At 35.1% G+C, this 15,773-nt stretch overlaps 1 protein-coding gene across 1 annotated transcript in view; it reads left to right on the forward strand.

Annotated features, from left to right (window-relative positions):
• ZDBF2 (zinc finger, DBF-type containing 2) overlaps positions 1-14,378 on the forward strand; it is an 18,000-nt gene extending 3,622 nt beyond the window's left edge. The window contains exons 2-5 of the mRNA XM_012661229.1: positions 1,060-1,187; positions 7,283-9,094; positions 9,200-10,315; positions 10,433-14,378. Coding sequence (XP_012516683.1) covers positions 1,060-1,187; positions 7,283-9,094; positions 9,200-10,315; positions 10,433-14,378 — 7,002 coding nt within the window. The remainder of the gene's footprint in view (positions 1-1,059; positions 1,188-7,282; positions 9,095-9,199; positions 10,316-10,432) is intronic.
• The last annotated feature ends 1,395 nt before the right edge of the window (positions 14,379-15,773 follow it).

The raw sequence follows: 15,773 nt of genomic DNA on the forward strand, positions 1-15,773 counted from the left end.
CTTTTATAATTTTGTTATAGAGTAGTTTCCCCCTTATGCACCGTTGATTTCAGTTACCCACAGTCAACCACGATCTGGAAATATTAAATGGAAAATTCTAGAAATAAACGGTTCATAAGTTTTAAATTGCATACTGTTTTGAGTAGCTTGATGAAATCTTGTGCCGTCCCACACCATCCCACACTGTCCCACCCATGATGTGAATCCTCCTTTGGTCCAGTGTATTCACTCTGTGTATGTTCCCCAACCAGTAGTCACTTAGTAGCTGGCTTGGTTATTAAAGCAACTGTCAAGTGTCACAGTGCTTGTGTTCAAGTAACCTTATTTTACTTTTTTTAAAAGAGTATATTGTTATAATTGTTTTACTATCAGTTGTTGTTAATCTCTTACTATGCCTAATTTGTAAATTAAACTTTATCATAGGGACGTATGTATAGAATAAAATATATATATAATGTTTGATACTATCCTTGCATTTGGACATCCACTGGGGGTCTTGGAACATACCCCTGTGGTTAAGTGTGGGACTGCTATATTGTCTTCCATTTACTTGTCTACGCATTTTTAAATTGTAGTTTAAGATAAAAACCATACATGAGATTTTTGCATCCTCCATTTTTTCTCTTTATGTAAAACATTTTTCCATGTTACTTGAAAATTCTTTGTATTCAGCAACAGCTATTCCTCCAGAAGAAATGTCTTCATATTATTTTAAATAGCTGCATAGTAATACATCTTAGATCATATTATAATTAAAGGATTTTACTGTTAAGACACTCAGAGGGTTTCTAGTTTTTTGTTGTTATGCTGTGATAGCATCTTTTTTTGCATTAATCATCCACTTTTAAGATGATTTCCTTAGGATATATGTAGAGAAATATTATTACTATATTTAAGGGAAAGATAATTTTATGGCTTTTAGATATTTTAGAATTGCTTTATAGAAAAGCTATTAGTATAATCCTACCAGGAATATATAAATGAGTCCATTTTGTGAAGTTCTCACCACTAATGAGAATTACCCATTTAAAAATATTCAGTTTCTTTTTTTCTTTATAGCATTTGTTCAGTGCTCAGCACAGAAGCATGATCAGAGTGAGTAGAAATCAGATGAGTGGCACTAGTCTGATGGACCGTTTCTTGCAAGATGTACTGCGACACCACCCGTCTTATTGTCAAGAAAACAGGTAAAGTAGCTAATTGGAATAATATTTGTACATAGTTATATGTTACAATAGGTGTTTGTGTTAATGTCCCAATACTACTTTAAGTGAATCTTGAATCAAAAAATAAAAAGTGGAATTTTATCTAGTAACTTCCATTTGCAATTTTTAATTTTTCTTAGCTTAAGTAAGAAATTCCACTATAGAAGATATGATTACACTATGTTTTTTCCTAAATAAAAATCTTAGGCCAATAAATAATTTATACCATTAATGTGTTTTATAAGTATGTCATAGATTAAACAGGGGGAAGGTGGGAACAAAAATAGTTTTTAAAAGATTAGTAACAAATGCTGATGACAGTGGCAGAATAAGGGTAGTCAAAGTCAAAACTAAGTCAGTTCCACATTAATGGAACTATTTACTAATTCTCAATAGAAGAGATATCAGATAGAAGTGGCTGTTGTTATAATTTGTCAATATCTTTATAGCTTTTTCTTATATCAGTTTGTTTTAGGAGTTTTAATAAATAATTATTTTGAAAACATTTAAGAGTTAATGTTCTATGTTAAAGAAAAACATTGGTAGAAAATTAAATACTATAGTGAGTTAGCAGCTCCAGCTGTACAAGATAAGGCAAAACAAAATCATTAGCACATCTGTGCAGATTTAGCTGAGATGTGCACCAATAAGTAGAAAAAGGGATGAATTTCTCTGCTTTGCAGGTCACTAGAATTTAGAAATGGTGAAAATGTTTTAATGGGGAAAAGTCAGAGGGAAAAAAATGTGATTAGAATAGAATTAGCCTATTCTGGGGTCAGTATAAATTTCCAGTTTATAACCCTTCTAAATAATGCTTCAGCAAACATTTGTACATGCAATTATTTCTGTGATACAGCTTCCAGAATTTGAATTTATGGGTCAGGGTTTATAGACCTTAAAAAATTTACTTTATTTTTTAATTTTCCATCTTGGAATAATTTTAGGCTTACAAAAATATTACATAACTGGTACAAGAAATTCTGGTATCTTCTTCGCCTGGTTTCTCCAGATACTAAATTTAAAATAACTGAAGCACAATGATCAAAACTAGGAAATTACACTGATACCATGCTATTAGCTAATCAAGAGACCTAATTTAAATTTTTTAAGTTGTCCTACTAATGTCCTCCTTTTAGACCAGGATCCAGCCCAGGATCATTGCATTTAGTTGTCATATATCTTTGGTTTCCCTTAATCTTGAATAATTCCTCAGTTTTTCTTTGCTTTTAAGACCTTGATTCTTTTTAAAGAGTACTGGCCAGTTATTTTATGGGATATTCTCAAATTTCTCTCTGCCTGATTTTTTTTATGATTAAACTTAGTTTATGAATTTTGGGTAGGAATATCTCAGAACTGATATTGTACCCTTCTCAGTGTGTTAAACCAGGAGACACATGACGTTGCCATGTCATTGCTGGCAATGTTAACTTGGGTCACTTGATTAAGGTTGTGTCTGCAAAGTTACTCCACTGTAAAGCTACTGTTTTTCCTGTTGTAGTTAATAAGAATCTTGTGGGGAAGAACTTTGACTATGTAAATAATCCTGTTTCTCATCTTACTTTCACTGACTTATTTTAAGCATCCATTGATGATTCTTCCCTGAAACAGGTATTACATTTATTAATCAAAATCTTATTCCCTCACTATTTATTCAAGTATTTATTTATAACATTATAGACTCATGAATATATTTCTTTTATTGTGTGGGTTTTGTTTTATTTTTGAGACAGGATCTTGCTCTGTTGCCTGGGCTAGCATATGGTGGTGTCATCATAGCTCACTGCAACCTCAAATTCCTGGGCTCAAGCGATTCTCCTGCCTCAGCCTTCCCAGTAGCTGGGACTACAGATGTGCTTCACCATGCTTGGCTAATTTTTCTATTTTTCGTAGAGACAGGGCTATCTTGACCAGGCTGATCTTGAACTCCTGGTCTCAAGCAATCTTCTCACCTTGACCTCCAAAGTGCTGGAATTACAGTCATGAGCCACTGTACCCAGCCTATTCTGTGTGTTTTAATCTGCTACTATTTATTATTAATTTTGTTGCTCAAATTGCGTATGGATATTTTATTTTATTTTTTAGCCCCACCCCTCTGCTGGACATTTTAAATCCTTGCTGGACACTTCCTAGAAGGCTATACCTATTTATACTCACATCAGGAGTATACGAGAATGCTCATTTCTTGTCATTCTTGCCAACACTGGGATTATCTACCTCTTCCCCCACCACCAATATAATAGACCAAAAAAGTATACCTCCTAATTAGCATGTCCTTATGAGTAAAGTGGAACTTCTTTTTGTATATTTATTGACCATAGGAAGTCTGTCCGGAAAGTATCCAGCCATGTACTATTATATATTACATTAAGAATGGCTGGATACTTTCCGGACAGACCTCGTATTTTATTCTGTGAATTGTTTGTTCATATACTTTGCCTGTTTTTCTATTGCGTTATTTGTATATTTTGGATTTGTAAGCAATATTTGAGTATGGATGATAGTCTTTTGTATTTTAAACATGTTATAAATATTTTTTCAGAATCTGTTATATGTCTTTTAATTGTATATGTTGTATTCTACCATACAAAAATTAAACATTTTGACATAATCAGCTCTAAGGAGAATTTTTTTTAATGGCTTCTTTCATGTCTTTTTTTGATGTCCTTGTTTATTCTTTTAAATATTTTTAATCAGGCTGGGCTCAATGGCTTCTGCCTTCAACCCTGCCTACCACTTTGGGGGGTTGAGGTGAGCATTCACTTGAGGCTAGCCAGGACTTCAAGACCAGCCTGAGCAAATAGACCTTGTCTCTAAAAAAAATAAATAAGCCCAGTGGTGGCACGCATCTGTAGTCCCAGCTACTTGGAGGGGATGAGGCATGAAGGAGGGTTGCTTGAGCCCAGGAGTTTGAGGTTGCAGTGAGCTCTGATGACGCCACTGCCAGGCAATAGTGAGACCCTATCTCAAAATAAATAAATATTTGTTTTTATATGTGGTATGAGGCAGGACTTCTACTTAATTTTTTATAGGTGTATCTCTAATTATCCCCACTGATAAAAAAATGTCACCACCTTTATTATAATTTAAATTCCTGTATTTGTGTATTGTGCATATATATTTAATTTTGAATACCATTTTGTTCCCTTGATTTTTTAAAAATCCCATGCCAACACTACATTATTTTATTTATTGGCTTTCTAAATTATAAGTTTATGGTTTTTTAAAAAATTTCTTTTCTCTGCTCCTGCTGTCTAGACATTGCAGGTTTTTCTGTTGTTTTTAGCCTTCCTGAAAATCAGCTCTTGCCTTGTTTTTGTTTCTTATTCATTAGTTTTTTCCTTTTTCTTATTTCTTCTACTTTTTTTATGGGAACAATTTGGTTATTTTTCCATCTTCTTAAATTGGGTGCTCACTTAGTTGTGTTTACTAATTCTTTTTTTAATGGTAGTATTTAAAAGTATGAAATTTTCATTTTGGTCATGTCTCATAGATTTGGATATATATTAAATAATTGTTTTATTTACTTACAGTTTTAAATTTTTTTTTATTTTTTACGAGTTACATGAAAGTGATTTTTAACCTTTAATGGTTAGATTTTTTGGAGGGCTTTTTTTGTTGTAAAGTTAGTTACAAATGACTAGAAATAGGGATTATGATTTAATTGTTAATCTTAAACATACACATACACAAATACAGATGCAAATCAAAGCATCCAAATGGCAGTTCCTGAGCTTTTTTGGGATTTTTACCCACTTGTTTGATTGTATGATTCTGCCTTTTGTCTTTTCTTTTCTCCTTCCTCTTTTTTTTTTTTTTTGTTTTTAGCTACATGTTACAAAATTAGTTTTATTTTGAGACTGTTGTGATAGTCCTTAAGGCAAATGAAGATAGTCTAGTGTTCTGAAAAACTGTGGTACAGTGGTTATTGCACTGCAATTTCATTGATTAGAATTCAGAAGTATGAAAAATTATGGATTTTTTGGTGCCGCCATGATACTATTTTGGTGCAGCGTTTAGTATATGTGCTGCCGAAGTGAGCACGTGGTGCCTAGTTAACTATTTTATTTTCCAAATTCCAAATTAAACTTTAATTAAGGTAATAAATTTATATGGGAAAGATAGTAACAGTAATACTCATGTTAAAAAAAACAGTTGCATGTGGCTAATATATGTTTGCATGTTCTCTTAGACAAATGTGGCATTGCTCAAATTGGAAAATATTTAATTTTTTAGGTGTTAATTGTTTATTTTTATTTATTTATTTTTATAAACTAAGTTTTAAAACAGTTTTAGATTTACAGAAAAATTGAGAAAGTAGTACAACATCCCTATAATACTCTCTCACCCAGTTTCCCTATTATTAACATTGTACTGTAATATAGTACATTTATTGGAAGTAATGAACTAATATTAATACATTAATGTCTATAGATTATTCACTTTTTTTAGTTTTTACCTAATCTAAGTTTTTCTAAACTAAGATTTCCTTAGTTTTACCTCTTTTTTCTGTTTCACAATCCCCTCCAGATTTCCACATTACATTAACTTACCATGTGTCCTCAGGCTCCTTTTGGCTGTGACAGTTTAATCTTTTTTTAATAGGTCTAGATATGATAACACTTAGCACTTTGAATCGTAATTATTTTTATGTATCTACCTTCTGTGGCTACTTGAGTGGTCCTTGAGGGACAGCTTATCTTTCTTTGCCTCAGTACCTAGCATAGGACCTTCTACATAGTCGTAAGTCCTTAGTGGGTGGTGGTTGTATGACTGAAATTTTGCTTCTCTTTAATTAAGAATCCAGGACATGGCAATATCATTAGGTCAGCTGCTTACATATATGAAAGAGCAATCCCTAAAATGCTTTGGGTCAAGCATGCTGCGTTGATGCTGGTAGAAGAGAGTCATAGACTAGTTTTAGATATGAAAGTTTTAGATCTTTTAAAAAGCAACGTAATTCAAAATTTTGAATGGGAAATACAAACATGTAGACATAATTCAAAAGGCACTTTGAAAAGTATGTCTTCCTTACATTGCTGCCATCCTGTAATCACTTCTCTAGAGGTAACAAGTGTTTCTTACATGTCCTTCTATAGCTATTCGAAGTGTATAGCTTTTTTCCGTTCTAGCTTACATAAATGATGGCATTCTATATACGTTTGATTTTCACTAACAGTATTTATAGTAATTGATCTTTTTTGTCTATATAGAGTTGCCTTGTTATTTTAAAAACCTACATTGTGTATACCATTAAGTACCATTGAGAATTTAACCAATATCCAGTTGATGGGCATTAAGGTTGATTCAGTCATTTGCTTTTATCAAAAAAAAAAAATGTAGCAGTGAATATTCTGATACTTTCCTCGTTAGACACAAGAGAAAACCAAAAGTGGAGTTACTAGGTCAGAGGGTATGTACATTTTTAATTTTAGTAAACATTGCCAAATTCTTCTTAATAGAGGTTACTAATCGACATAGAGGTTAACTAATAATGTTCACAGATGTTAACTAATCTATACTCCTACCAACAATGTATTAAAAAGTGCTCATGTCCTTACATCCTTGCCAAAATGATGTGTCAAAGTAATATTAGCTAACATTTGTGAATGCTTACTATGTGCCAGGCTATTTTTTCTTTTTAATACTCTTTACATATAACAACTAATTTACTCTTCACTCTTCAAAATAATCTCATGAGGGAAAATAGTATATTATTTCCTTTTTTGGAGGCAGAATCTGAGGCATACAGGGTTAAGTAACTTGTGTCAAACTTTTTGCTACTTACTTTTTGCTACTTACCACTGTGATAACTGAAAAACGATATATGGCTTTATTTGCATTTTTCTCATGTTGATGAGCCATTTGTGTTTAAGTAGCAATTGGTGAAGCTTCTCCCAGCTTCTGCACTGATTACCTCCCTGAAGTACATATAGTATGTAGCCTGGTGTGATTGCCTTAATTCTTGGTCCTTTAAGGATAGCCCAGAACAGAAAGAAAATAACATTTATTATGCCCTTATTTTAACATTTTAAACTGAGATTAGAATATTTTTCTGTATTTCCCCCCTTTCTTTTTAGATCAGTGCAACGTGTGAATCCTGCGTCAGCTTCTGAAGTGATTCATTTGGATGATTCTCTTTCTGAAGAACAGAATGGGGATGGTACTGAAACCGAAGAAGATATATGCCCTGAGAGTTTTGAACTTATCGAAGTGTTACATTCCATACCTAGTCAATCTCAGCAGTGTACAGAGGAGGTGTCAATTCGACCATCAGTTATTCAGAAACTGGAGAAAGGACAGCAGCAGCCCTTGGAGTTTTTTTATAAAATTGGGACTGGTATGAAAAAATGTAATTCAATAGATATTGGTCAAGCTATAAATAATGGAAACAACTTAACACGTCCCCCAGTGATTTTTAATGCTCCTGCTAGTCGTTTACCTGAAAGTTCTTGTGATAGACCAGTCAAAACTAATATGACTGGGTTACCAACAACAGCGCATTTGGATTCAGTTAACAAATGTGACCCAAACAAAGTTGACAAACACCTTGAGGAGCTAGACAGGGTCTCTAGAAAGCCTACACTATCATTCAATCTAGAAACATCTTCAGTTTCGTATCAGAAACCTAAAGAATCAAACAGTAGATCTTTAGATGTAAATTCAGATAAACTGGTTTTACAGAAAGCTGTAAAATCTCAGGGCGAAATTTTGTCAGCTGGCTTTAAATTCCGTGAACGTATGAGTACGGAGGGGCCCTTAAGAGTTGATTCTCCTTGTGAGTTAGAAGTAAACTCAGCAGTAAACCTGAATAAAACTGACATGCCTTCTAATAAAGGAATCTTTGAGGATGCCATTCCACAGTACCATGAGAAATTCTTTTCTAATGTGAATTATACCCGAGAAGAAAAGCATTTGATTTTTAACAAATCAGCCTTTTTGGAACGGAAGTCCTTAGCGAGTTCTGAATTGAAATTTGATTGTAGCTCTCTTCAGTCAGCATCTCCTCAACCCCAAGAGGCTATGCGAGACTTGAGCCTTTGGAAGGAGATTGACCAAGAAGATAACAACTGTGAATCTAGAGATTCTGAAATGAGTTTTGATTGCGGTTCTTCTTTTCATTCTCTGACTGACCAATCTAAAGTGACTGCCAAAGAAATAAACCTTTCCAGGGAAGTATATGTTGATTTACAATCTAAGAATAATAAATTTTACGGTTCTGAAGTAAGTTCTGATTGTGATGACTCTCTTCAGTTGGTTACCAACCAATCCCCAGTGATTGTTAAAGAAATAAATCTTCAGAATGCAATGCATATTAGCCTGGTTGACCAAAGCTATGAATCTAGTAGTTCTGAAATGAATTTCGACTGCGATGCCTCACTTCAGTCAACTAATGACTACCCTCAACAGCCTGTAAAAGAAGTAAACCTTTCTAAGGAGGTGCACATTGGTTTGATTGATAAGAACTATGAATCTAGTAGCTCTGAAATAAGTGCTGATTCTGTTTTTCCACTTCAGTCAGTGGCTGACCGACCCCCAGTGGCTGTCACAGAAATAAAACTGAGGAAGAATGTTTACACTGGCTTGGTTGATAAGTATGATGAATCAAGTTGTTCTGAAACAGGTTTTGATTGTGATGTTTCTTTTCAGTCAGGAGTTGATCATCCCCAACTGGATGTCAAAGAAAGACATCTGAAAAGTAGACGAGTCCACCCAAAACATAAGAAACGTAAACCCAGTAGTGCTAAAGCACGTCTTGATTGTGATGTCTCTCTTGAGCACCCCCAAAGGGCTATTGAAGAAATAAATCTTCTCAGAGAGGAGAGTTCTTACCTTGTGGATATGAAGTACGAGTATCATGATCCTGAAATGGATTCTGACACTGATGTGGATATGAAGTATGAGTATCATGATCCTGAAATGGATTCTGACACTGATGTGGATATGAAGTATGAGTATCATGATCCTGAAATGGATTCTGACACTGATGCTCAATTCATGACTGACCATCCTCAAGTAGCAGTTAAAGAAGTGAACCCTCAGAAAGAAGATACTGACTTGGACAGTAAGAGCATTCAGTCTAGCATTTCTGATCTAAGTTCTGATTCTCCTGCTTCTTCTTATCAGTCAGCTAGTGATGAGCTTCAAGAGGCTTTGGGTGAAGTAAATCTTAAAGAGCTAAATATCGACATAGAAGTTAATAGCTGTGCATGCTCCAGTTCCGACTTGACTTTTGAGTCTGATCCCGCTCCTCTGTCAGTTACTGAGCGGTCTCAGCTGGGTGTTGGAAGAAATAAAGAACACATTGACCTGGAAGATGAGAACTATGAGTCAAATAGTTCTGAAATAACTTTTGATTCAGATATTCCTGCTAGTTCAGTAATTGACCAACCTCAACTATCTGTTTATGAGGAAGAACCTGTTGATATGGAAAGTAAAAATAATGAATCTTATGTTTCTGAAATAGCTTTTGATTCTGATGTTCCTCTTCATTCAGGAAGTGATCAACCTGAAGTAGCTGTTAAAGAAGTAATCATTCGGAAAGAAGAGTATGCACACTTAGAAAGGGAGAACAGTGAACCCAGTGGTTCTGAAATAAGTTCAGATTCTTACACCCCTCTTCATTCGGTGACTAATTCTCCTGAAGTAGCTGTTAAAAAATTCAACCTTCAACAAGAAGACCAGTTATACTTAGAAAATAAGGAAAATGAACCTACTGATTCTGAATTAAGTTTGAATTATGATACCATTTTTCATTCAATGACTGGACATTCTGAAGACCCCATTAAAGAAATAAACCTTCAGAAAGAAAAGTACATAGACTTAGAAAACAAGGGTGTTTTTGAAACACATGTGGATTCTGATATTCTTCTTCAGTCAGTGACTCACAAACCGGGAGTAGTTAAGGAAATATGGCTTAAAAAAGGAAAGCATGCTGAATTCCAAGGTAAAAGTGCTGAATTTAGTGGTTCTGAAACAGATTCAGATTCTGGTGTTCCTCATTATTCAGTAGCTGAACCTCAAGTAGCTATTAAAAAAGTCACCAGAAAGCAGAAGCATGTTCTAGAAAATAAGAATGATAAATATAGTGGTTCTGAAATAATTCTGGATTCTGATGTTGCTTCTCAGTCAATGACTGAGAAACCTCAAGTAGCTGTTTTGGAGGAGGACCATGTTGACCCAGAAGATGAAAGTACTGAACTTAGAAGTTTTGAAATAAATTTGGATATTAATGTTCCTCTTCATTCAGTCACTGACCAACCTCAACTAGCCCTTTTGCAGGAAAAACATGTTGATCTGGAAGACAAAAACAGTGAATCAAGTGATTCTCAAATAACTTTTAATTCTGCACAACTTCAGGAAGCAATTAAAAAAATAAACCGGTGGAAGGAAGAGGTTGCCGTCCTGAAAAATAAGATTGATGAATATAGTGCTTCTAAATCAACACATAATTCTGATGCTTCTGTTGAGTCTGCGGTTGATCAACCTGAAGTAGCTGTTAAACCTACTGGAAATGGAAATGAAGAGTGTACGGACTTAGAAATCAATAACAGCCAGAATAGTTGTTCTCAGATGCGTTTGGATTCTGATTGCTTGGTTCAGCCAATAGTTGATCAACCTCAAGTAACTATTTTGGAGCAGGAGCACATCGAGCTAGGAGGTAAGCACAGTCAGTCTTGTGGTTCTGAAATAAGTTTTGATTCTGATGACCCTGTTCAATCAGTGGCTGACCAGCTTAGAGAAACTGTTAAAGAAATAAGCCTTTGGAAGGATGAAGAAGTAGATGTGGAAGATAAGAGGCACGAAGCTAAGAGTTTTGGAATTGTGTATGATTCTGGTGTCCTTCAGTCAATGGATGGCCAAACTGAAGAAGTTTGGAAAGAGCATGTTGGCTTGGAAAATAAGATTGTTAAGCCTGGTAATTCTAAAGCAAATTTTGATTCTGATAAATCTCTTCAGTCTGTGACTAATAAAATTCAAAGGGCTACTAAAGAAAGAAGTCTTCTGAGGGACGAACGTGTTTATCTGGATAATAAGGGCTGTGAACCACATGATTCTGAAATAATTTATGTTTCAAATATTCCTCTTCAGTCAGTGATTAAGCAACCACAAATTTTGGAAGAGATGCATCCTAATTTAGAAGATAAGAGCATTGATCCTTGTGCTCCTGAAGTAAGCTTTGATTCCAGTGATCCTTTTCAGTCAGCAACTACCCAGCTTCAAAAAGCTGTCAAAGAAGTAAATCTTTGGAAGGAAGACCATATTTACCTGGAAGATAATAGCTATAGACTAGGTGGCTTTGAAGTGAATTGCGATTCTGTTGTTCCTGTTCATTTTGTGCCTGATCAATCTCCTGTGTCTGTCAAAGAAATAAACTTACAAAAGCAGTATCATAATGACCTAGAAAATAAGAACTGCGAATTCTATGGTTCTGAAATACAATGTGGTTCTGGTATTCATTTTCAGTCAGAAGTTTGCCAGCCTCAGGTGGCTTACAGAGAAATAAATTTTCAGCAGGAAAATCATCTTGGTATGGAAGAAAAGACTGGTGAACCTAGTGATTCTGAAATGTGTGATTCTGATGGCCCTTTTGAAATAGTAGTTAACCAGTATCCACCGTCAGACAAAGAAACAAATCTTCCAAAAGTGGTACTTGTGGACGTTGTGCCTGGTGATGGTGATTGTGAAGTAATTTCTGATCCTGACATCCCTCTTGAGTTAGTGACTGACCCACCTCAAATGACTGTCAAAGAAATCAACTGTATACAAGCAGAATGTATCGATGAAGAAGAGGAGAGCTGTGACTCTTTTGGTCCTGAAGTAAGATGCGTTTGTGAACCCCTTCCTCCATCAGTGACAAGCGAATCCGAAGAGAGTTTTAAAATAATAAACCGGAAGAAAGATTATATTATTCTGGGCAATTCAAATTGTCAGTCTTGTGGTTCTGAAATAACTTTTAATGTTGATGCCTCTGATCAGTTGATGACTTACCAGTCAGAAGAGCCTGATCGAGAAATGGCGAAATATGTTGACCCAGGATATAAGTGCCGTCAATCTAAGCGTCCTAAAGGAAATTTTAATTCGAAAGCCACTTCTCGGCCAGTAACTCGCCGCCAGCAGAAAGCTCGCAAAAAAGTCAACCTTCAAAAAGATCAGAAAGATAGGAAAGATCTAAGAAGTACTGGCCGTAAAGGTAAGAACTGTAAATCCAGTGTTTCTGCCAAGGACTTTGATGCCTCTTCCGAGTCAGTGATACATCAAATGCCTGCTAAAGAAACCCGTTTGCAGTCAAAACGTAGACAGCTAAAAAGTGTGAGCTGTGAACCTTGTGGGTCTCAGACGAACTTTCAACGTGATCCCTCTCTTCAGTCTGACACTGACCAGCCTCAAGAAGCTGTTAATAAAACAGACCCATTTAAGAAGGTATCTTTTGACGTGGAAGAAAACAACCATGATTCCCAATCAAGCTCTGTTCCCATGGTTGATTCTGTAAAGAACCTGGAAAAAGCAAAGGAAATCGTAGAAGATAATACTGATGAACCAGTTCTTGAAGCCTTGCCTCATGTCCCTCCTTCATTTGTGGGAAAAACATGGTCTCAAATAATGAGAGAAGATGACATAAAAATTAACACTCTTGTGAAGGAATTTAGGGAAGGTCGTTTCCACTGTTACTTTGATGATGACTCAAAGACCAAAAAGGTTTCTTCGACTAAGAAAAAAAAAAGGGTTACCTGGGCTGACCTTCAGGACACTGCATCAATTCAAGCTCCATCAGATTGTAATGATACTGCAAGTAGTGTTTCAAAAATTGTTGAGTCTTCAGTGGCCTTAGATAAACCATGCCATCCTCCTCCTCCAGCGGAGAAGCCTCCTGAACAAGAGAGGCATGTGCCTTCTCCATGCCAGACTGTGAAAGTTAGTCATGGAACTCAAACCAATTTTGTGAATTTCCCAATGATGAAAAGAAAACGAAGTAGACAAGAGGAGGGCTCACCAAAAAGTAAGCGCATACATTCACAGGTTAACAGAAAAGCAAAAAAGAAAGTCAAATGTCCCACATTTGACTTTCCTGAATCATGTACTCAAGTTTTGAGGCCTATGCAATCCAAAGCCTTAGTCTATGTTCTTTCTTCTCTAAATATTAAACTGCAGGAAGGTGAATGCCTTCACTTCTCCAAAATGAGTTGGGATAATGATATACGGTTTATATGCAAATATAGACGGAACCCCTTTAATTATTATGACTCATGGTTTAAGAAAATTGTAACTAATCCTCCACTGAACATAATAGTACCAGAGCTTGACAATCCAAACTGGGTTAAAATTCATTTTAACAAGAACAACGCAAACTCCAGTGCAGGAGATAATGATGCTGATGGACAGAGCTCTTCTTCAGGACCCTTAATGACAGTGCCTGCAAGATCCCAATTAAGTTTGCAAAACAGGACTGATGACTCTTCTCTGTCGCGAGAAGACTCAGAGTCTCCAAATGCTAGTGAGGTTCCAAAGGGAGCTCATTTCCAGCTGATTATTTTAAAGCGTGATATTGCCGATATGTCTCCAAAATCGATTAGAAAAGAGTTAGCAGGAAGTAAAGATAAAAAGAAACTTCAAGGAAGGAAGGTGACAACTGCTAATAAGCCAGATTTTCCCCAAAAGGTTTTAAAACCAATTATTCTCCAGCAGAAAACCGGAATAGCTTCAGAAAAACAGTCAATTTGGATTCGGACCAAACCAAGTGATATAATTAGAAAGTATATTTCGAAATACTCTGTTTTTTTACGTCGTAGATATCAATCCAGGAGCACTTTTATTGGAATGCAGCTTAAGAAGAAAAAATCTGTTGTGAGTAGGCTAAGGAACGTGATGAGACCAGCTAAAATTTTTTTGAACTCCTCAGTTCCACCAGCTGGTGCTGAAGAGCCGTCAAGCGCTATATCAAGTCTTTCTCTGAAGCAACCTGTGCGAGGTTTTTGCCGTGTTGCAAAAAAGAAGAAGTATGGTAATACTGCAAGAAAAAGGAAGAATGGTAATAAAAAATACAATAGCAAAAAGGAAAGTTCTTCTGACCATGTTAAACCATATGCTTTGAGAAGTCTATCACATTCTTCATCACATGCTAAGAGAATGACGACTCGGCTATCAAATAAATTGAGAGGCAGCGAGATGAAATAGAAGAAGCTTTTGTGTTAAGGATAGTTGAGGATTCAGTACTTCAATTGAAATATACTTGGTACTTAGCACACACAGCTTTCCCAACTTTGGTGAGAAAACTAACCTTGAACTAACTATTTTGCTATAAATATTATTTTTCAAACCTTTTATATTCATTTGAAATTAGTGTTTAGGGTCCATTTTTTTTTTTTACGATTCAAAAGCAACTTTCGTCCATTTTTTGTAGAAGAGCTTTACCTTAATTTATGTCATAATTTAGCACAGTATATAGAATTTTGTCCCTCAAATCATGTCCCTCTTATTTATTTTTTGATTCTCTCTTTCATGCCAGCAAGTTATAATATTTTGAGAATGAATATAGCAAACTTATTAATACTATCTTATATTGCTTTTGAAAAATTGGAACAATGCACACATGTCTACATTCTTTGTGTTGCAGAGTGGCATTGTTAATATAATATTCTAACTGGATAATTAAAAAGAAGGAACTATAATGAATTATCTCAACTTCTGAATGGGGTTGACTTAAATGATGACAAACAAACCATAATTTATCTGCCTTTTAAAAGCATTCCAGAGAATGAGATTCCATAATCTTGAATCCAGTTTTTAAAAACTGCCTGGTGATTTCATGTATATAACAAACTCTTGCTTCATTTAAATTGGATCTGCAAGTCTCTAACTTGTCTCATTTGGACACATGCACACATACAGTGTCTGTGATTTTTCTTTGGCGTTATCAGATCTTAAGGCGAAAATGATTTGTCAGTGTGATCAGCCTTTTTTTTTTAAGCCACCTCAATCCATCCTCTACGTGAAGTGTTGGTGTTTTAATGTGAAAATCCAGGTTACTTTGTGGCCTTATTTCTTCAGAATATTTTCGACTTTATCTTATCATTTTTTAATAGCTTCAAGTGAAATTATTGGTTTGGTAATATTATTTGAGCAGTTCATTAATTGTCATTAGTAAACTATGTATCTTAATATTTCAAAAAATTGAGTAAAACCAGTAACCTATGTGGAGGCCCATTTTGCAAGTGAAAACCTGTATTTGTACATTAGTTTGTCTTAAACTTGCTAACTGATTTTTTGGTAGTTCAAATAAAAGATGTGATGATATGCAGTTTAAATTTGGGGTACTAAGAATATATTTAGAACCCTTATTCAGGGCCACTGGTTGAGCTGGTACAGATAAAATCAGTTATCATTCATTCATGTTAAGCCAAGATCCTGGATCTTTTTCTGTCCATGTTAAGGGGAAACATGAATTTCAGCTGTATCGTGTAACTACCTTATTTTATTGAAACTTGGATCAGTGGTAAACTGTATCTTGATTTCAGAAATAAAACTGTGTTATCTTAGAATTAATGAAATAATAGTGTAAAAGCTGGCTTC

Source organism: Propithecus coquereli, unplaced genomic scaffold (genome assembly GCF_000956105.1).
Source record: "Propithecus coquereli isolate 6110/MARCELLA unplaced genomic scaffold, Pcoq_1.0 Scaffold70, whole genome shotgun sequence".
In the NCBI taxonomy this organism is placed as follows: domain Eukaryota; kingdom Metazoa; phylum Chordata; class Mammalia; order Primates; family Indriidae; genus Propithecus; species Propithecus coquereli.